This window comes from Arvicanthis niloticus, chromosome 11 (genome assembly GCF_011762505.2).
Source record: "Arvicanthis niloticus isolate mArvNil1 chromosome 11, mArvNil1.pat.X, whole genome shotgun sequence".
NCBI lineage: Eukaryota > Metazoa > Chordata > Mammalia > Rodentia > Muridae > Arvicanthis > Arvicanthis niloticus.
The window spans coordinates 70,094,898-70,116,804 of record NC_047668.1 but is presented as its reverse complement, the minus strand read 5'-3'; the positions used below and the strand labels follow the sequence as shown (position 1 = coordinate 70,116,804).

The window sequence follows — 21,907 nt, the reverse complement described above, 5'->3', positions numbered from 1 at the left end:
GGGGGGGGGTTACTTTCTCCTGCTGTTTTTTCCCCTTGAAGCTACTCGTACTCCTCCTGGGATTTTAGAGTAATTCTCATGTTTCCCTTGCAGAGGAAAGCTAAACTCGTATTCTCGAAGCTAAGTGTGCGTGAAAGTGCACCTGGCTAGATGACTGTGGCCCAGAGGGGACGATTACGCTGTCATTGGAAGAAAAGAAAACTTTCATTTTTTTAACCAGACGTTTTAGAAAGCTTTCAATTGTTTTAAGTCTGAGCCTTTGGGCTTATGAAACCCAGGATTCAGCCTCTGCTCTCTGTAGATAGGCTTGTGGGCAGTAGGAAACTATGGCAGACAGGCCCATTTATTGTCGTTACACCCTTGTAAGAAGAACTCAAAAGGGACAGTCACGTTTGTTTTGGGGAAGGAGACCATCCATCCTCCATCTGTCCTTCAGTTTGAGCGTGGTGTGTGCGTTTCTTGTAATGTGTGTGGGTGCACATGCCACAGTAAGCATATAAAGTCAGAGGACAACTTTCAGTTTTCTCCTTTCCCCATGGGCCTCTAGGGATAGACCTCAAGAATCAAACTGAGACAAGTGCATCTAGCCACTGAGCCATCTCCCAGGCCCAAGAAGGAGCCATATCTTGCAAGAGGATGTGTACTGTGTTCCAAGTGGTTACAGGGTAAAGAAGATGGTGAACTTAGAAGCCACACTGATTTTGTATGGGGTGGTGAGAAAGCCAGTTGACTGCCATGTTAGCTCCATGATTGATGTGGTAGAGTCATGACCCAGAGGAGGGTTTGACACGATTTATGTAGACTGAGAAAGACAGCATGGCCAGTCAGAAACAGTATTGGTGCTGCAGATGACCTGGAGTTGGATTACAAGTGGTTGTGAACCTTCTGCCATGGCTACTGGGAACCAAACTTTTTAGGTATTTTGTAAGAACAGTGTGTGCTCTTTGGCTGAGCTGTCCATTCAGCTCCATAGAGACATTGCACATGATACACATAAAACTAGATTCTAGCTTTAGAATCTAGGCCCTGCCATCCTGATCTTATAGGTGTTCAAAAATGCTAATGCACTCGCCAGCACGTCCTGCCATAGCTAAGGTATGGAGAAGCTTGGCCCAGAGGGGCATGAAGATGGAAAGAGACTGCTGTTTTAGACAGCAGCTTGGAGCAAGTACAGAGGGGCTGCTAGTGGCATGAAGTCATGTTGGGAGAAGGCTAAATTCAGCAAGACTTCGGAGCATAGTGGGGTTATAGTAATACTTCAGGGACAAAATCTATTATAACTTAATTTTCAAAATGCACATTTACTGTTGCTTTCTATAATAAGACAGCAATTACTTGTTAAGTATTTTTTTATTAGTGTTAGAGTTACATTTACACCCCGCCCCCAAGGTAGATGTGTGTGGTGCAGGAGAGCAGCCCAGGGTAATGTGTGTGGTGCAGGAGAGCAGCCCAGGGTCTTCTGTGTGCTGGGCCAGGGCTTCGGTACTGAGCTCATCTCACACTAGCAGATGTTTTTCCTCTGGTGGAGAATCTAATACTTAGGAAGCTTGATGGCATTTCTCTAGGTCATGTAGCTTACATTAGCACAGCTTGTCTTTGAAAGAGGTGTTAGGATCTCTTCTGATGATTGAAAAGAGGAGAAATGCTTTAGTAAGTGTTTTGATTACATTTGCTAAGCTTACTTGCCAGGCCCATCAGGGACACTTTCTTAGGGTTGCCCAAACCCAGGGCACTGTGTTCTGCCTGCAGATTTTTACTTGTTGTTGGGACCATTCTGAGTACTTACTGTTTATATATTTAATATTTTGTTTATATTGGTTTTATGTTTAAACTGACATTTAATAAATTGGTTTTATTTTATGTAAATGGTGCTTTGTCTGCATGTGTATTTGTTCATCATGTGCATGTAATACTTATGGAGACCAGAAGAGGCATCGGATCCCCATGGAGCTGGAGTTACAGATGATTAGCTACCATGTGGGTGCTGGGAATTGAATTTCTTCTAGAAGAGCAGCCAGTGCTATTAACCACTGAGCCATCTCTGAAGCCCTTAAACTAATATTTTTATAACTTTATTTGTCTTGAGCAAAAATGTTAATATGAAAAGAGCTAGATGTGATTTTTAAAATCTTTTAAAAAGTAAACCTACTGAAATGGAGAATCCTTGTCTACAGGTAATGTTGAAACAGTCCTGCCTAGAATTATATCGTGAGACTCACTGCATAATCTTAGTTACGCTAACAAGTAAGCTCTCGTGAGGGATGCTGTTGTCTTCTTGGTGAAAAACAGAGTTTGGTTTAGCTTTATGTAGGTGAATGTTTTCCTACATGTAGATCTGTGTACCATGTGTGTGCCTGGTGCCCACGGAGGCCAGAAGGGGGTGTCAGATCCCCTGAAACTGGAGTTAACAGCTGGCTGTGAGCTGTCATGTGGGTGCTGGGAACTGAGCCTGGCTCCTGGAAGAGCAGCCAATGCTCTTAACCACTGAGCCATCTCTCCTGCCTTGTCCTCTTAAGGTTTAGGCTTAAAGGGAGAGTATCTGAGACTGAGTAGTTATTAGGAGCAGAAGAATATTTTTCATAGTTTTGAAGGCCTACAAGTACAGTATTAAAGAAGTTGACATTGGTGAAGGCCTTTTTCTTACTTTAAAAAGTCTGAATCTGTGTCTATGTCTGTCTATCTCTCTGTGTAAGTGTCTGTGTTGGTATTTGTGTGTGTGTGTGTGTGTGTGTGTGTGTGTGTCTGTCTGTTTGTCTGTCTGTCTGTCTGTGCACTCACACATACCAGTATGGAGGCCAGAAGACACCTGTCCTCTCAGAGATGAAGTTATAGACACTTGTGAGTTGCCAAGTGTGGGTGCTGGGAATCAAACTTGAGTCCTCTGCAAGAGCAGCAAACACTCATGGCAATGGAGCTGTCTTCTAACCCCTCTGCTCTTTATTTTCTCAGGCCTCAGTATGTATTCTATTAGTGGCCTGTAATTTGCAGTGTAGACTAGGCTGGCTTTGAACACTCAACTATGCCTCCCAAATAATGGGTTTAAATTAGGTGTGTGCCACCACACAGACATCTGCACACCTAAAGGCATGTGCATACACACCATGGCTTACATGTAGAGGAGGTTGGAGGACAACTTGCAGGAATTGGTTCTGTTCTTTCACCATGTGAGTCCCAGGGATTGAACTTTGGTTGTCAGCCTTGGTGGCAAGCTGTCATTAACCTTCTTGGCCATCTTTCCAGCCTTGTTTTCTGTCTGGGTGTCATCTGATGGTGAAAGGCAGAAGAGCAGAAAACCCCTTCCTGAAAGACTCCCTGAGAGCTCCATCTTGCTGTCTGTTATGGTGACAGTTGAGATCAGCATCAGATTTGAAGAGGACATTCAAACCATAGTGGAGGAAGTTGTAACAATTCAGCCAAAATCTCAAATTGTGAAAATGGTAGAGCTTGAACCCAGGCCAGTGAGTGCTCTTATCACGGTCCAGGGAGCCTCTGGTTCATGTCTGTGAGGGTGTACCTCCAGGTGCTCAGAACAGTGGCACACAACAGTAGGCAGTAAGCATGCCTCTCCGCAGCATCTATATGTGGCATTTTCTTTGTTATGTGAGAAAAGGGAATTATGGTGTATCCATGAGACTTGTGGCCTAGAGTTTGTGCTTTGGTCAGATGGGCCTTGGGAATGATTTTCTTTCCTCTGTTGTAATTCCCGAAGCTCCTCTGGCAGCTGGAGAAGGGTGTTTGTTTGTTATCAATACAAGTGATCATGCCTCTGCCTCTACTTAAAAACATTTTAGACTTTGAAGGGTACTTAGGATAAAACTGCCGTTTGCCTCACAACCCACAACCTACCTGGTCAGTCTCTTGTTGCCTCTCCCCCATGTCACTTTTATTACTGTGGTAAAGCACTTTGAAAAGAAATCTTAAGGAGGAAGAGACTTCATTTGGCTCCTGGTTGCAGAGGGATGAGAGCTGGCCATGGTGGAAGGAGGCATGGCAGCAGGAAGCTGAGAGCTCACATCCGGCAGGGAGCAGAGGGAGCAGAGTAGGCTGAGGTCTCAGCTTTCAAGCCCACCCCAGGTGATGCACTAGCTCCAGCAAGGCCACACCCCCTAAACCTCCCCAAACTGCAGCACCAGCTGAGGACCAAGTGTTCAAACGCATAAGACTAGAGGAGCATTTCTTATTCAAAACCTTCCCTGCCCACACGTCCTGTCCAGGCTTGCTTACTCAGCCTGTAGATTTTTCAGCCTCTGTCTGGAACACTCACGAAGGTTATGTTCTGTGAGTATTCCTTATCCTCATCCTTGGTCCTGACGTGTTGCTGAGGATGACCTGCTCCTGCATCCACCTGCCCCAGCCTCCTGAGTGTTAGGATGAGCATGTCCACCGCGCCTTCTAGCTCAGACAGCTACCTGTCTAAAGTGGAGACTTGCTACTTTTTTTTATCAATGGCCTCCTTGCTCCTCTTTTTTCTATTGCTGCAGCTGAAAGTTTGAAAGGAGATTCATCAGTTGCCTTACCATCCGACATACTGACACACAATCCGTCAAATGAACTTGATAAGTTGCTGTGCAAATATAAAAAATTAGGATCCTAAATAGCATGAAGACAGATGGTTTGGGAGAGACCATCTGTGTCTGACGTGTGTGAAAATGTTTGTATTCTGGTTCCAGCAAGGGCCTCAGAGACATCAGCAGGACTCACGGACAAGATGTGAAGGGTGTGTGAATGGTGGGCGATCAGGCAGTGAAGCAGCTGTGCTGCCATCTTGTGTTTGCCACCCAGTGTACCGGGGTTGGGTGTGTGTGGGCGCCAAAGGTGGCGGAGCGCTGACAGACTGGAGTAGTGCCCGCAGTGGCTGTGGGTCACCTCACTGACAGGGTAGCAGAGGCTAACACAGGCCTGTTGAGTGGTGATTGAAAGGTTATAAGACATGAGAAATCTCTGTTCATAGTATAGTGTAAGAACAAGTCCAGTGTGGAGCTGTACAGGAACTGCCCTCGTGCTGCACAGGTACATTGTAGAATCCACAGTCCTTATAAAACCTAAACTGACAGTGAGCCTCGTCTCACTGACAGCAGAGACTCCCCGTTGTCTAGTTGTTCTTGTCTGGTTGATTTTCCACCACTATGCAGTGTGGCTCCTGCAGATTGCAGCTGGGCTCCTGTTAGACAGGACTACCCAATGCCAGTGTTGGTTCTTTAGCTTTTCTGTGATTTGGGAAGTATTTGTCAGTTTTTCTTTTTCACGTGTAAGACAGGGGTTATCATAATAATTTGCTGCTACTTAGCATGCATTAAAAATAGCTATTAATAGTACACTTTTTGTCCTATATTTCTATCTGTATTTTTAACCCTGATAGTTCCTAAGTGACTTTAAGCCATGTCATACACTGGGGAAGGAGAGAAGGGGTAGAAGAGTTTGAAGACTGTAGAGCAGTTCAGTGTAGTGCATGGTCAGTAAAAGGAAAGAGTAACTCTTGAAACAAAACCACGGCAATTATTTTTAAAATCCACATGTAGAGAGTATATGATCCAGCTTATAATTGGGCAGAAATTCTGAGCAGATACATCACTGGAGAGGACTGAGATTGCACATAAATATAAAAAATACCTAAGACTTCATGAGTCAGTAACAAATGGTAAATTGAGACACTGAGGACCTACTACTCCTGGACAAATGGCCACTTAAACCAAAACCGGAAACCAAATGCAGCAGGGTTAGAAAGACAGCTCTCATTGGTAGCTGTAGCAACACACTTTGTATAGCTATTTTAAAAGCTAGTTCTATAACCATTTACAAAAGTATTACCCATATGAAATCTGTATTTATGTCTTTAAAAAATAGATATGTATATCAACTTTATTTGTAACTGGCAAAAACCAGGATAGCCTTCAGTAGCTAAGTGGATTGAGTAAGTTTACCCACACTATGAAATACACATTCATAACGAGTTACTGAGCAGTTGTATGGCAGTCGGAAAAGACAAACCAGAAGCGTAGAGTGATCTGCATTTGCCATAGATTTAGGAGGAAGGCCAGAATGATAATGGAGCGGGGCACAAGGCACGGTGACATCATTCTGTAGGGTCCTATAACAGTGGCTACACACTGTATTTGTAGGCACCGAATGGGCCCATCAGTGTGGCCATCCATACCCAGAGTGAGCGTAACTGCCAGTGCCAGCTAGAGTATCTTAGTCAGGTTTCTACTGCTTCAGTGAGACACCTGACCAAAAGCAAGTTGGGGAGGAAAGGGTTTATTTGGCTCACACTTCCACATTACAGTTCATCATTGAAGGAAGTCAGGACAGGAACTCACACAGGGCAGGGACCTGGAGGCAGGAGCTGATACAGAGGTCTTGGAGGGATGCTGTTTACTGGCTTGCTCTCTGTGGCATGCTCAGTCTGCTTTCTTATAGATTCCAGGACCACCAGCCCAAGGGTGGAACCACCCACAGTAGGCTGGGCCCTCCTCCATTGATGGTTAATTAAAATGTGCCAGTAACTTGCTTACAGACAGATCTATATAGAGGCATTTTTTCAGTTGACACTCCCGCCTCTGCGTTGACTCTTGCTGTGTCAAGTTGATATAAAACTAGCCAGGAAAGAGGTACTAGTTGACACTTGTCAGTTTGTCATTCTAGCAAATGCAGGATGCCAATGTGACTTGGTGGTTGGGGAAACTGGAGAGGAAGATGTATGTGTGTGAGCTGTACTTTTCTCAAAATCATTCTTTAAAAAAAATGAATCAGGCTTAGAAATGATTGGTTCAAGTTTATCCTCTGATCCATATATTCATTCATTCATTTCATTCGTGTAGTTATGTATTTCAAAATATGATACTCTGCCCCACCATTATTAACAAAAAAAAAAAAAAAAAAAAAAGACAGCAAAAACAAAACTTTAAAATACCAGATTTTACTGGACAAAATCCATGGGTAACTGGAATATGTTTACCTTAAAACATGAGGAAGCTGTTACCATTGGTGGTTTCCTGAGCTGATGTATTCTCCTTCTGTGGTTACGTCAGTTGGAGCATTAAACTTTAGGCAGGATGCATCAGCTTGTGCAGGCCTGAATGGTGAGCTCCTATATTATGTGGACCCAGCTTGGCCAAACATGAGCATGTCCCCCTCCTTTCTGTGACAGCACACACATTGTTTCTGATGTGAAGCTCTTGTTTCCTTCTAGATATGCCAGAGTTGACTTAAAAGTCAGTTCTGGCTGGAGTTCAGGATAGAGTGTTTGCTTTGCATATGGGAAACCCTGGTTTAGTCACCAGCCTTGTAAAGGGAAATTAATGGAAAAAATAAATTCTGGACTGTGTTGTTGTTAATGTATACTAGCATTTAAAGTTCCCTTTTAAAAAGTTGTGCTTCACAGAGATTGAACTGCCAACCAGGGAGCCTGCATGGGACCAACTTTGACCCTCTACCCATATGTTACAGTTGTGTGGCCTGGTCTTCATGTGGGACTCCTAACAGTGGGAGCAGGGGCTGCCTCTGCCTCTGTCGCCTGCCTTTGGAACCCTTTTCTCCTACGGAGTGCCTTCTCTAATAGGAGAGGAGGTGCCTAGTCTTACTGCAGCTTGATGTGCTAGAGGCTGCTTAATATCCAGCCTGCCCTTTTCTGAAGAGAAACGGGAGGGATGGGGGAGGTAGAAGAGAGGACCAGGAGGAGAGGAGGGAGAGGAAATGGGTAAACTGCAGTCGGGATGTAGAAAACTTGTGTGTGCTCTAATAGTCATCTGATTTGAGTTGTATAGAACTTAGCAAGTTCACCTCTACTGCTCAGAAAGCTCTGCATTATGTGAATTATTGCACATGTTCTGAGTTATCAATAGTTTTTGGTGATTATTATGGTAACAAATAACCATTGAGGCTTTTGATAAATAGGGGAAATATGCATCTTTTCTGTTTGTGGTTGTTAACACATCATTTTAGAAACTCTGCTTGCTTAACAAACAGCTGTATATACGCACGCACACGCACACACACACAGAGGATATCACCTTACTTGGCAATATCCCAACCCACCTCCCCAGCTTCTGATTTATTTCTGTATATATGACGCAGGTAGCTGTGATTTGTCTCTGGTCACTGGTATAATTTCTACTCCAGTATCAGTTACAGACTCTGGTTTACAAGTGACAGAGCTTTTGATGCCACTTCAAATACACAATCAATTTGTGACATAGGAAAACGGTGGCTTCGGGAACAGTGAGATCAAACCTAGGGCCTTTTGCGTGCTAAACACATGTTCCATCGCTGACTATGCAGTTAGCTCACCACTGACTGGTAAAAAGGCCTACATGCCAGAGAATGTGGTTATCCTGAAAGTGTTTCTTGACTTAATATTAGGCATAATACTTAGTATAACTTAGTGGCAGGTAAAATTAAGATATTTGGAATAGATCTCCAAGAATTACATATGTTAAAAAGTAAGATATTGAATTCACAGAAAGCCTTTAAAAATTAAAGATTTATGACAGTAGTAAGGGTTATTTTTTAGGTTTGACATTTGTGAATCAGGTATAGCACTTATTCCTATAGCGTGAAATACCACTGATAGCATGTTTTAAAACATTCAATAGTATATTAGACTGCATTACGAAAATATTGATTTCAAGAGAATTGTTTCTTCTAGAGATATCGGTAGCTCAGATTGTAGGGTTCTTGATTAGCATGGGCCCCATCCCTGCACCAAATAACCTGTGATGCAGGCCGCTATCCTAGTAGAGGTAAAAGCAAGAAAAATAGAAGTTCAAAGTTATTGTTGGTTCTATTGGAAGTTCCAGACCAGCCTGGACTAAATGAGACCCTGTTAAAAAAAAAAAAAAAAAAAAAAAATGGTTTATTCTGTAGAAACATATTATTCTGATCTTAGCTAATCTCTTATGACATCCTTAAAATCATGTTTAAGCCCAGAGTGCAGTTTTACTTTTGATGGTTACTACTTTAAAGAGCGAGGGAAGCATTCAAACAGCGTGTTGACAGACACAGGGCTATGAAAGAGGATGCCTCGGACCTAGTTACAGCCATAATGACGTAGCCTGGTTACCGCCATAATAAGCTTATGCCCAGGAAAAAACCTGAAGGAAGCTTTAGAGTTTGGCGTCCACCTTGGCCTTTTGTTTCACTTATACACATGAGAAGACTTTGTTATGAGCTGCTTTATTTTCCTTTATTAAGGAAACAATTTTAGCTTCTTGGTTTGAAATGACTTCACATTGAAGATTATTAATCCACTCAGAAGCACTGTGTGTGTGTGTGTGTGTGTGTGAGAGAGAGAGAGAGAGAGAGAGAGAGAGAGAGAGAGAGAGAGAGAGAGAGATTGAGATTGACTTGCTCCCAGTAGCATTGCTATTTCATTGCATTTTAGTATTTGGTGACTGTCAGAATTTCGTATAAACTTCATACAAGTGATGCCCTGTGTAGATAACAATTTACTTAGTTTATCACTAATTATATTTCATTTTACAGAGAGCTACTGAGCCAAGCCAGGTTGTATGCCATTGTGGCTGAAAAAAGGGATCTTCAAGAGGAGCTTGCTCCTGTGAGAAGAAACGCCAATCAGTTTGATTGGGCTCTAATGAGACTGGACGGTTCTGTCCGGAGAACAGGCCGCATTACAAAGGGGCTTCTGCAGAAAGTCTTTGAGAGCACGTGTCGCTCAGGTATTTGAGAGTTTCTCTGTAGGAAGGTGAAGTTTTAAATGAGTTCCTGGAAGCTCACTGGGGAGAGCATCATTTGACATTAAGTGTCAGCTGTGACTGTGATACTGTTCATGTGTTAACTGTGTCTCTGATCCTGCTATCCTTCCAGTTCATCCAGGCAGAGTTTGAAGTAACATGAAAATATCTTGTTTTAGAGTTCATTTCAGAGTCAGCAAATAAAAACGTCCATTTGCTTCCCCTAGTTTCTAGAGTTGCTTACAATGATAAGCTGAGGTAGAAAGCACCAGGTTTTCTCTTCTTTCTTTGTGTGGTGTCAGCTTTTCCCAAGGTGAGTTCAGTGAGGACTGACAGGCACCAGTCAGCTGTTGAACAGGTAGATCACGTTGATCTTGGATAGTCTGACAGGAACTGCAGGCCCTTTATTCCCAGGTTTCCCTCACATCACAACTACAAAGTCAAATGGACTAACACATACAATTTTGTGTGCACTTAAAGATTCTATAAACTCCCACAGTCTGTTTGTGGGTGTCCATTCAGTACAGAGCAGAGCTTCTATGACAGTTACAGTCACGTGCACTGAAGGGCCAGAACCTCTCATCTACTCAGAGCTGCTCAGCTATTCTGACTTTCCATGGTCACCCTCCCCAGCCCCTCTCATCCTTTCCAGTTCTAGGCACCCACAAGTCTATTTTCTGCCCCCTTAGGTACTTGCTCTGGATGTACTTATAGATGGAATTATACACTACATGTTTATTTTTGTTTCATTTTAAAGTCGTTTTCAGGGACATGGAGATGAACTCAAGTTTCATAATGATGAGTCCTTGTCTGCGTTCTGTCATTTTCATAAGACACCGAGAAGCTTAGCCTTTGACTTGTAGTAAGCACTGCTTAAAAGTTTGCTTCTCTTTGGACTCAGTAGTTTTACAGATTATGTAAGTTTCATAACCTAAGGCTTCTTAAAGCAGACTACTATTAAAAATTTAAGTTGTAATATTTACTAGTGTTGTGGATTGGGTGGTGTTTGCGTACTGTCTTGTCTTTGGTGAGCCAGGAGGCTGTGGATAATTAAGAGATATTTTTCTTGATCTCTTTGAGCTTCCTTCCGACTAAGCTTTGATATCTGCCTCCATGTCATTGGGGCTGTCACCTGTAATCGGCTAACTGTTTGTGCACAGGGAGCCCAGGGAGTAATCAAGCCTTGCTTCTGCTGCGCAGCTGTGGCTCACTCCTGCCTGAACTGAGTCTTGCAGAGAGGACAGAATTCGCTCATAAGATATGGGACAAACTTCAACAATTAGGTATGATTGTTTTAATACATGATATATGTAAAGGTGTGGGTATATTTTTTTTCTGTTCCACTGAAGGTATTCTTCACATAAGTATTATAAATTTATTTTATCGTGACTTCTTGATTCAATACTTTTTTTTTTTGCAGTATGTTTATTTGGTGAGGTATAGTGACATCTAGGGGCATTAAGAATAAAGTAGTTTTCATATCATGAATTAGAGTTTTGATGAGGGAGAAAACAGGCATTGGGCTGTGGCTGTAACTTTGTAACTCACCCTACAGTCCTGGAACATTGTTAGAGCTCAGCCACAGGGAGTGTACTCACAGGAGGACTCTGCTGGAGCTACTTACAAACAGCGAGGGGCTGGACAGTCCTAGTGCCTCTCACTGGGGCAGACCTATACATTATGGAGGTTCTGTGATAGAATTGCATGAGTCTGCACATATTGTAGAATTAGACACAAAAATTAAGAGGTTAAACAGCATATACAATGTACCATCATCCACAAGGAGTGCATTTTCCTGTGTACCTGTATCCACTATATTGAAATATTTTTGGTCTGGAAAGGATGACAAACACCGTGTATAATTTTTACTCAATACATTCTGGTTTTGTTGTTGCTAAGTTGCCCTGGCTAACATGGATCTCGCTCTCAGAGGATGATGGCCTTCAGTGTTGGGACTAGACTATGCCACCATGCTTGGCTAAATACTTTTTTTTTTTTTTTTTTTTTTGGTTTTTCGAGACAGGGTTTCTCTGTATAGCCCTGGCTGTCCTGGAACTCACTCTGTAGACCAGGCTGGCCTCAAACTCAGAAATCCGCCTGCCTCTGCCTCCCAAGTGCTGGGATTAAAGGTGTGCGCCATCACCACCCGGCAATACTTTTTTTTTAATACTTAAAAATTTTGAACCAGCTGGGGTATAATGGTACGTGTCCCTAATCCCAACACTTGGGAGACAGAGGCAGGCGGCATTCTATAAATTTGAGGCCAGCCTGGTCTACATAGTCTTAAAAAAAATCCAAAACTAAAATTTTGAATATTAAAAAATAATTTAAAGCCCACTTGATAACTGGTATTCATTCCTGACTTTTAAGTGTTTGAAGAGCAGAAGGAAGCTGCTTCAATGGGTTAAGTCTAAAGCTGTTCACCCTGTGTGAACCGCCTTTCCCACCCCTTCAGTGGACTTTTTAAAAATAACTGTTGATGCTTTAAAAAGTACATTTGAGGACATTCTGTAGTAATTTCATTGTATAATCATGTTACAGATCTAACACGTCATTCCCTGTAATGCTCTATTAAAAACAAGACTGAAGAGATCTGACTCCCTGTAATGCTGCCTGCTTATATGGTCACACACATCCCAGGATAACTGTCAATGTAACCAAAGACATTTGTAGATCAGAGTTACATGGCACCACCAAAAACTTGGACACCACTCTTAGACTAATAGGATGGTCATGGTGTCATTTGTGGGTAGAATAGGCTTAGTGGTTGTCCTAACAGATGTTACTGTAAACAGTATACACAGAGGAAGAAGACAAGGATGTTAGAATATGGCTAAATAATGTTAGCAGGCTGAAAATGGGTTCACACTGAAGGAGGAGCAGGTTCTTGAGGCAAAGGTTTAAGATGACCTGGTAAAAATTAAGAAAAATTACCAGCAGTCCTTCTTTATAAAAGGTTTATAGTCACAGTTCATCTGCAGCATGGTAAGGACTGCTTTCTAGGAATGCCTCTGCCATTCATTCATTCATTCATTCATTCATTCATTCAATGTATATGAGTGCTATATCTACATGTATGCCTGCATGCCAGAAGGGAGCATCAGATTCCAGTAGAGATGGTTGTGAACCACCATGTGGTTGCTGGAAATTGGACTTGTGACCTTTGGAAGAGCAGACAGTGCTCTTAACTGCTAAGTCACCTCTCCAGGCTGCCTCTGTTACTTTTAAATACAGAGGTATTAGAGTTGTCACATGAGGCAGTGCTGTGCTTCATAAGTAAGCGCCTATCCCTGTCTGCAGAGTTTAGTTATACTACAGATAGGATGTCAAATGTTCTTCTAAACATTTGAATTACATTTCATTTATAGGTACCGTGTATGATGTCAGTCATTACAATGCTTTACTTAAAGTATATCTTCAAAATGAATACAAATTCTCACCTACTGATTTCCTGGCAAAGATGGAGGGAGCAAACATTCAACCAAACCGAGTAGGTAACTGCTGGTGTGGATCCCGAGCGGCCACGTCCGCTCCTGCTGTTTCCAATACGCGGTGCTTATGCATGAAGATGGTAAACAGCCCGTTTCATTGCAGGTAACATACCAGAGGCTGATAGCTGCCTACTGTAACGTTGGGGACATCGAAGGTGCCAGGTACGGAGTCTATAAATGCAGGCTACTTTTTAGTTTCATTTTTATTTATTTATTTATTTTGTGTTTTTGTATACGTGTGTGTGCACAAGTGTGGAAATCAAGAGCACAGCTTGCAGGAGTCAGCTCTGGCTATCCTGGGGATTCTGGGTTCAGTTGTTAGGTTTGGCCATAAGCTCCTTTTCCTGACAGACTATCTCATCATCTATAAATGTAGGTTTATACAAGTAGATTTATAATTGTATAATCTTAAGATGTATCTACTTTTTTTTTAAAAAATTGTTCTTTATAAAGGTAATTATTTTAGAAGTATTTTAATGTAGTGAATTTAGTAAAATTATTTAAATAAAATGATATTATTGTATAAAAGGGAAAGAAGTAAAAGTTGCTATCTTAATTCATCAGAACAGAAGCATAAATTGTTAAGATGCAAAGCTGGATATACTTTTTAAGCCCTACGTCCTAAGGGAGCTTTCATCAGCCATTTAAAGTGTTCATTTATAGAAGTAGGAATATTTTTTTTTGCCCACTGATTCAGGTGAAATTAGTTGCAGTATTTCTCTGCTTACATAAAATTTATTGCCATTTTAAATTGAAGCTTAAGAAATAAGGAATGGGTTGAAATATGTAATATTATTTTTTAATTCAATGTATTGATGGTCCTTCCTGCCCCCATGCTAGGGATTGAGCCCAGGGTCTTTCCCACGTGCCAGGCAGTGAGTGCCTCATCACTGGGCCGCACTCCTAATTACTAGGAGCTTTCATAAGAGTATTCAAATTATTGATACTTCAAGGAAAATTTCCTAAGAAGGGGATTATTTTTCCCTTTGTTTTTTTGCTGTTGTTGTTGTTGTTTTGTTTAAAAAGGACATGTGCTATGTTAAACAAAAATAACTTAAGGCCAGTTTATACACATGTCATAGTAAGTCTCTGATAAATGTCCCTTCTCTATTGCAGCAAGATCCTTGGATTTATGAAAACAAAGGACCTTCCAATTACAGAGGCCGTGTTCAGTGTTCTTGTCACAGGGCATGCGAGAGCTGGGTAACTTTCCACCGGGGTTTGGATTGTCGGCAGTTTAAATCCTAGGTTACTGCAGAGAACTCATAGGACATGTTTATTCACACTTCCAAACACTGTGATGTAAGGTGGTGTACACTGAGATTTTTATGACTTCCCCTGAAATTTGGTACACAGAATTTATAATTACTCAATGATAAAAATTAGGCTTGATCTGAGGTAATTAAATAATAAAGTTTACAAATCTAGGAAGTATTTTTATTTTTCTCAAATGAGTAGTCTACTCTGTTGTTCTTAGGTAAAGCTGTGTCCTTGCATTCCTGGTGTAAGAGGGATTCTTAATTAATGCTTATATAGTTTTACATAAAGGGGTGAGGTTACCTGTAAATATGTCAGATGCTTACGATGGTGTCTAGTAGTCCACAGATAATGTAACCAGTTTAATGAATATTTGCCAGTTTGGGGTATAGTTCCACATACTTAAAAGGATTGATTTAACAAGGTTAGGCCTCATTTTAGACTGAGTGATTGTATTCAGTAATCTTATGTGTTCTTTGAAATAATTTGCAGGGATATGGAGAATGCAGAAAATATTCTCACAGTGATGAAACAAGCTGGCATTGAGCCTGGACCAGACACGTATCTGGCCTTGTTGAATGCATATGCTGAGAAGGGTGACATTGACCATGTTAAACAGGTATGGTTTACGCTCTGCACGTCAATATTGAAGTCATTAAATGAACTTGTGTTATACTTTATGTGAAGCAAAAAAACATAGCTTGTGTCTTTTAAGATTTTTCCTTGTAAAGAGTAATATTCCAAGAAAACTCTTAGTTGGGTGTTGATATGCTACAGTTATTTTTGGATTGGGCAGTTGAGTCTTGTTTATTTAGCATTAATACTTCTAATTTTTCATTCTGATTGCTACAACTATCTTTAGATTCTAGAGAAAGTGGAAAAGTCGGACCATTACTTCATGGACCGTGACTTCTTGCAAATTATTGTTAGCTTTAGTAAGGCTGGATATCCTCAGTATGTCTCAGAAATTTTGGAGAAGATTACCTATGAAAGAAGATCTATTCCAGGTATTTAAGAGTGTTTATCTGCAAGCCGTCTGTTAACACTTGGATTCCTGCTTCTTCCATGGCCAGGGCACTTCCCTAACACCAGAAGACCATGGGAGGTGAACAGTGAGTGCCCGGGTGGTGATCGCAAGAACAGACTTAGACAGATCTTTGTAGTGTTTGCAGTTCTTAATTTTTTTCTTTAAAAATTTAAACATTTTTGTTTATTTGTATGTTTGGGTGTGCATTTCCCACAGGGCATGTGTGGAGGTCAGAGAAGGCAACTCGCAGGAGTCAGATCTTTCTTGGGGATGGAACTCAGGTCATAGAGCTTGGCAGCAAATGTCTTTCTCTGTTGAACCATGTTGCTGGCCCTATTTTTTCTTTGGTGTTGATTACAATTTAAACAGATCACTCAGTTTAGTAACCACAGATGTCTTTGTTTCCTTCACAGATGCAATGAACCTCATTTTGCTTTTAGTCACTGAGAAGTTAGAAGATACTGCATTCCAGGTTTTATTGACATTGCCTCTGTCCAAAGATGAGAGCTCCAATAGTTTTGGGAGTTTCTTTTTGCGGCACTGTGTGACTATGAATACGGTATTCTGCCTCTTTCCACTTTGTAGATTGTGGTTAGCTGAAGTGGGACTCTTTAAAACAGGAGAAAATTGATGAGAGTAGAACGATTGTAAACAACATAAAACTGTATTTAATGTTGAAGACTTCTGGATAGAAAGGAGGGATTCACATTTTGTTACCAAAGAGATTGACTGTTGCAGAAGGTCAGGTGGTCAGGCTCTGCCCACTGATTGATTTGGTGTCTTTTCCCACAGCCTGCTGAGAAGCTGATAGACTACTGTCAGAGGCTGAGGGACGCCAAGGTGCACACATCTTCACTACAGTTCACTCTGCACTGTGCTCTTCAAGCCAATAAGCCTGGTACTGTATTTTTTTTAGTGACGACCAACATCAAGTGTCTCTGAGGTAGCTTGCTGACATGTTTTGGGTTGTTTTGTTTTTTGTTTTTTTTTCCAGCTTTGGCAAAAGCAGTGATGGAGGCTTTGAGGGAAGAAGGGTTTCCTATCCGAACTCATTATTTCTGGCCATTGCTTGTTGGGCATCAGAAAACAAAAAATGTTCAAGGTGAGGTTTGCCTTTTATGGGGTCATAACTAGTCGGAGTCTGTTGGAATTCTTTAAAAGCACACTTCGGAGAATGAGATCTCTTGAGATACTGGAACTGTGGTAAATCAGATTGAAGTGGATTTTTCCCACCTTCATTTCATTTTTTAGTTCATCTCTTAAATTTTTGAGCTGTGAAACAGTTTCTCTAGCTGTAGTGAAGTTACATATGCTTGAGTTCATAAAGCAGAGAGTGTCCTCGTGTCCTTTGCGGGCCACTGCAGCAGGAGAGGTGTAGAGGGGCACGTGTGACCTGACAGCCTGTGACTGAAGAACGGAAATGCTCGGTCTTTCAGCTTCTTACGCACGTTTAGGCATTAGCGTGCTTTTCCCTGTACACATGGGATGTCTGTAGGATATGAAGAAAATGGAACAAATATTAAACTTTAGAGCACAGTGCCTAATTCTTTGGTTTGCATTACTGGTAATCAGAAAGAATAGTCTCATAAAAGAGGCTTTTAACAGAAGTACCTCCCCCTTGGGGAAACAAAAATGGTCTTTTTTCATTTTATCTCACAGTGTAATGTGCTGTGGAATGAGATGCAGAGTTGTTAGTGTGACACTGGGTGACAAACAGCGCACAAACAACAAAAAAGTGCTTTTAGCAGACTTTCACATGGCAATTTTATTTTAAATATATAGTTGTCTTCTGGTTTAGAGGAGATAGTGAAACAAGTATTCCCTAATTGTTTCTGGTTATAAAAGTCTCTAAATCCTTTTTAGAAAAGTCTTTGTGAAAACAAGATGTGAGTTGATTAACTCTTTGTCTGCCTCCAGTGCTGAAAGAGCAGGAGGCAACCGTTAGTCTTTCTCATCCCAGAACGTTTACAGCTTCCCATCAAACTCTTGGTTTAGTCATGTTAGTACTGTTCACATTTACACAGTAGTAAGGTACCTCTGTGTGTCTGTGTGTCTGTGTGTCAGGGAAGTCTCCTGATCGCACCACATTGTAGTGTCTACAGTGGAGTCGGGTACTCCGTGAGTAATAGTAAACATGAAAGAACGAGATTGTTTCTAGCTGGAGTGAGCTGAGCCTGTGGGACATGGGCTTATCTCACATCTGTCTTTCCTTCTCATCTCAGAATTGAGATTTTGAGGATGCTTTTGAAAATTCACATGATATTATCGGGGAAGTTGAGAGCCAAAGGGGCTCAGTGACTGACCGTAGCTGACTGCCAGTGTGTCTGCCTGCATTCAGAATGAGTTCTGCCTGTTGAAATACTGCTTCCTGCCATCACTGCTCAGTGACTGTCAGATTGTTTTATTTACATTCCTAGTTGTCTTTTGGAAATTAGACACTAGATTTTATGTTAAGGATGTCTTCTCAGGAACAAGATTTTTAAGTCAATCCACGTTTTACTTGGAAAAACACAGAAGCCTATGCTTTGTTAGAGGTACTGACTCAGGAGTACAAGAAAGCGTCAGTTGTCCCTCAACTTTTAAAAAACCATATGCTTGCTTTAGACCTCGTCTTCTGGAGGTCCTGAAGATAGGAAAGTGTCCTATGCAGTCCTAGAAGTAGTAGTCGGGGGCTGTATGTTTTTCTGTAGTTTTTACCACTACATATCAGGCCATATGAGCCTGCTTTGTCCAGTCAGCATGCAGTCTAGACTGATGGACAGATGGGACAGCAGCTGCTCAGGAGCACTCAGTGAGGAGCGAGAAGAGCCCCAGGGAACAGGTCAGGCAGAAGGATTACACTCCTGTTGAATTCCAGGGAAGAATTTCACCATGACCAGCCTCCAAAAGATTCTTTTGAGTGCTTCATGCTTTTCTGTGGTACAAATAGAAAAGTCACTACTTAGAATATAACGTGTTTTCAGCAGTCAGACATAAATGAGAGGAAAAGCTCAGAATTGGGACCCAAATGTCCTTTGATATAATTAGAAAGCATAAAAATAAGAATATGAAAGACTGGGTCAGGCATATGATACATGCCTTTAATCCCAGCACGCTGGAGGTCGGGACAAGTGGATTGGAGCCAACCTGGTCTATAGTGAGTTCCAGGAGAGCCAGAGCTACACAGTGAGACCCTACCTAACAACAACAACGACTATGGAGGGACTTTGTATGGAGGGGCAGCCTGGAGAGTGAAGTCTGCTTGAGTCAAGGGGTGGTAGTTATAGTAGAAGTGCCCTATTTTTAAAAAGGATTTTGTCTCCAAAGAAAGTGAGTATATTTGATTGATCATAGAAGCCATGACAGACGTTCTTAGGGGGTGGGAGTGGTCCAGGTAAATCATGCCTATTTTCCTAGGGTGTGGATTATTGTAAAAGTACTGAGGAAATTTTCTCACTGATTCAGAGAATAGCCAGAAATGTAACTTTCCTGAATTCCAAGTTCCTTATCTCTGCCCTGCTGTGTTTTATCTCATAGGAGTAATAGATATCCTCAAAATAATGAACGAAATGGGAGTGGATCCTGATCAGGAAACATATATAAATTATGTGTTTCCATGCTTTGATAATGCACAGGCGGTTCGAGCTGCTTTGCAGGTGGGTACAAGTGTGCTTTTCATGGCTAATTGAAGAACATCTCACTTGTTCTCCCAGTTTTTCATTATCATGACAGAACCATTGAGTGGAGAACTGAAAACAGTCTTGTACAGTTCTGAGACTTTATAAATACACTGGTCAGTGTATGTAACTGTATAATGTAACATAATGTAAGAAGACCAAATTGCATCATTCTTCTGTGTTGATATGACTGTGTGCTAATAGGCAGAACATTAAAAAGACTCACTCCTCATTCTTACCCTGGAAACTGTTCTCATTATTTTTCCTAAATACATTAATAGTATATTCATTATCCTGCATTTGAAATACACTCTTGGTTGGACTTTGAAACATTGCTTTTCTGCCATGCTTCTTGACCCTTCCAGGATAGGGATGGTATGGATGAGTGTCATTTGAAAAGCTGACTTCTGGAGAGATGGCTTAGCAGTGGGAGCACTAGCTGCTCTTTAAGAAGATCCAGATTTGATTCCCAAGTGGTAGCTCATCCTGCCTGATTCTGGCACCAGGAGATCTGACACTTTTTTTCTGGCTTCCACAGACACGCATGGCACATAGATATGAGTGTTGGCAAATATTTATACACATTAAATAGAAAAAAAAATACAAGAATTGCCTTTTCTAATTTCAAAGTGAAGTGTTATATATACAGTTCCTTACACAGTCTTGATTTTTCTCAGAATGTTCCTTTCTTTCCTTGAAACAACTTCATAGTTATAACCATTTTAAAACTGGGAGTTGTATCTTGAGGGTCTTTATCTTCCCGTACTTCCTGTTTGGGGAGGATGGGGCTTCAGGTGGCACTTGGTAACTGTGACTTTCTGGCACCAGCTCCCATACACTGGCATAGTAGGCATATGTTGTCATGTCGAGTTTTTATTCTGTGCTAGGGCTCAAGCCCAGGACTTGGTGTCTGCCAGTGAAGTGACTCTGACAAGTGAGCTCTGTCCCCAGCTCTCTTCTGTAGGAAGAAGACATTGACCTTATGCTGTATGCGCTCTACAGTTAAAAATATTTGTGAACAGTGACTTTCTGCATAGTTTATTCTTGGCAAAATACAGCCTGAGGGTCCACTGCTATCTCACGTTACTCTTATTTTCTTAGAACTGCCAACCTTTTTTAGGGGAAAATTAGACCTAAATTGTAAACTTGCCTGAGCTTTGATTGCCTATATTATTATTTCAATTACCTTTTCGGTTCATTGTTAAAGTTTCAGTAGTCAGTATTATTGGCTTAGAAACAACCATACTGTTAAATGCTTAATAGACCTTCTGGCATTACTAAGGTTTTTAAATTCTTAGCTACAAATAAAATATCATTTTCATCAGTTTAAGATTATGACAGTACTATGTCATTCATTGATCAATTGGAGACGACTGGCCAGTTAGTAACTTGGTAACTCATCCACGAGTGGTTCCTTGAGACAGTCTTATGTTTTAGATGATTCAGTTGTTCTTAACAGTTTTCTTTTCATACCTGAGTATGCTTAAGAAATCTCTTTGGAAAAGTGGCTATTATTCATTCTCTTACGTTTTTATTTGCTGTCTCCCTATAGTAATATGTAATTCTGTAAGTCATTTTAATGCTTGTGTGACATTTTATTTTATAGATATGTCATAATTTATTTTTATTCTTTGCCTTAAATTATCACGGTGGTTTATAACACTGTACTATATAAAAATCATTTGAACTAAATTTTGGTTCATACGCTTAAATTATTTAACGTTGGGACAAGTGCTAAAGCAACCATTTGGAGTTAAATCAATTTGATCTTTTCTTTACTGCATGTATAAAAATACCATTCTAGTGGGATTGGAGGTGGCTCAGTGTTTAAGAGTACTGACTGCTCTTGAAGGAGCCAGGTTTGATTCTTAGCACCCACAGTCAGTTCCAGCAGATCTGACACTCTCCTGCTCTTCTGGGCCCTGCAAGCGCAATGAACACATGTTGTTCACAGACATTCATGCAAACAAAAGATCCATAAACATAAATGAAAATGTGTCGTATGCCATTTCGTTCTGTGCTGAAGCCTTGTAAATGAGAGGATTGCTGTCTTGAGTAAAATGGCCGCCCATGTCGTTACTGCATCTTCAGGAGCTAGTGCTCTGGCATGAAGGGCCTGCTTACCCAAGGCTTGGTGATGCAGCTATGTGGACTTCCAAGAAGGCTTTGTGTGTGTGTTTTCACGACAGAGTTTCTCTGTGTAGCTCTGACTGTCTGGAAACTTGCTCTGTATACAGGCTGGCCTCAAGATCTACCTGCCCCTGCCTCCTGAGTAAGGGGATTAAAGGCGTGTGCCACCACACCCACCTAGAAGATTATTTCTTTAAAAAGATAATAGATTATCTTGGTACACGATGATAAAAATATATGAAATGTAGGAAATTGAAGTGACATCAAAATATTGTTAGCTGTTATTATTATTGAAGTGTATTACCATTGAAGTATGCTTTATCCCCAGGAAAATAAATGTCTGCCTGAAAGTACTACATTTGCTCAAGCTGAAGTGAGAAATGAAGCAATAAATGGGAATTTACGGAACATTTTGTCATTTTGTAAGTATTCCACGTAAGACAGACGTGGTGTTGGTTTCAGTGTATACACGACAGTTCATACAGTGTGAGCAAGAACAGTTTCAGTTGTGTTAAGGTCACTCTGAGAAGCCAGTTCATGGCTTGAGCTTGTGGCTACTTTGGGAGTAGTTTTAAGGTTGGGAAGAGCTTGAAGATGGACAGTAGAAATCTGCTTAGACATCTGGTAATTGGAAGCTGTTTCCCAGCTTTAGGTAAC

The 21,907-nt window shown here is 41.2% G+C and overlaps 1 protein-coding gene across 2 annotated transcripts in view; it reads left to right on the top strand.

The window, feature by feature from the left end:
- Positions 1–21,907, top strand: part of Lrpprc (leucine rich pentatricopeptide repeat containing) — an 84,946-nt gene that overhangs the window by 4,257 nt on the left and 58,782 nt on the right. For both annotated transcript variants that reach the window (XM_076942394.1, XM_034514165.2), the window contains exons 3-14: positions 9,481–9,674; positions 10,850–10,972; positions 13,058–13,179; positions 13,284–13,342; positions 14,297–14,383; positions 14,930–15,056; positions 15,300–15,444; positions 15,878–16,023; positions 16,257–16,362; positions 16,459–16,566; positions 18,981–19,099; positions 21,579–21,672. In XM_076942394.1, the coding sequence (XP_076798509.1) occupies positions 9,481–9,674; positions 10,850–10,972; positions 13,058–13,179; positions 13,284–13,342; positions 14,297–14,383; positions 14,930–15,056; positions 15,300–15,444; positions 15,878–16,023; positions 16,257–16,362; positions 16,459–16,566; positions 18,981–19,099; positions 21,579–21,672 (1,430 nt within the window). The remainder of the gene's footprint in view (positions 1–9,480; positions 9,675–10,849; positions 10,973–13,057; positions 13,180–13,283; positions 13,343–14,296; positions 14,384–14,929; positions 15,057–15,299; positions 15,445–15,877; positions 16,024–16,256; positions 16,363–16,458; positions 16,567–18,980; positions 19,100–21,578; positions 21,673–21,907) is intronic.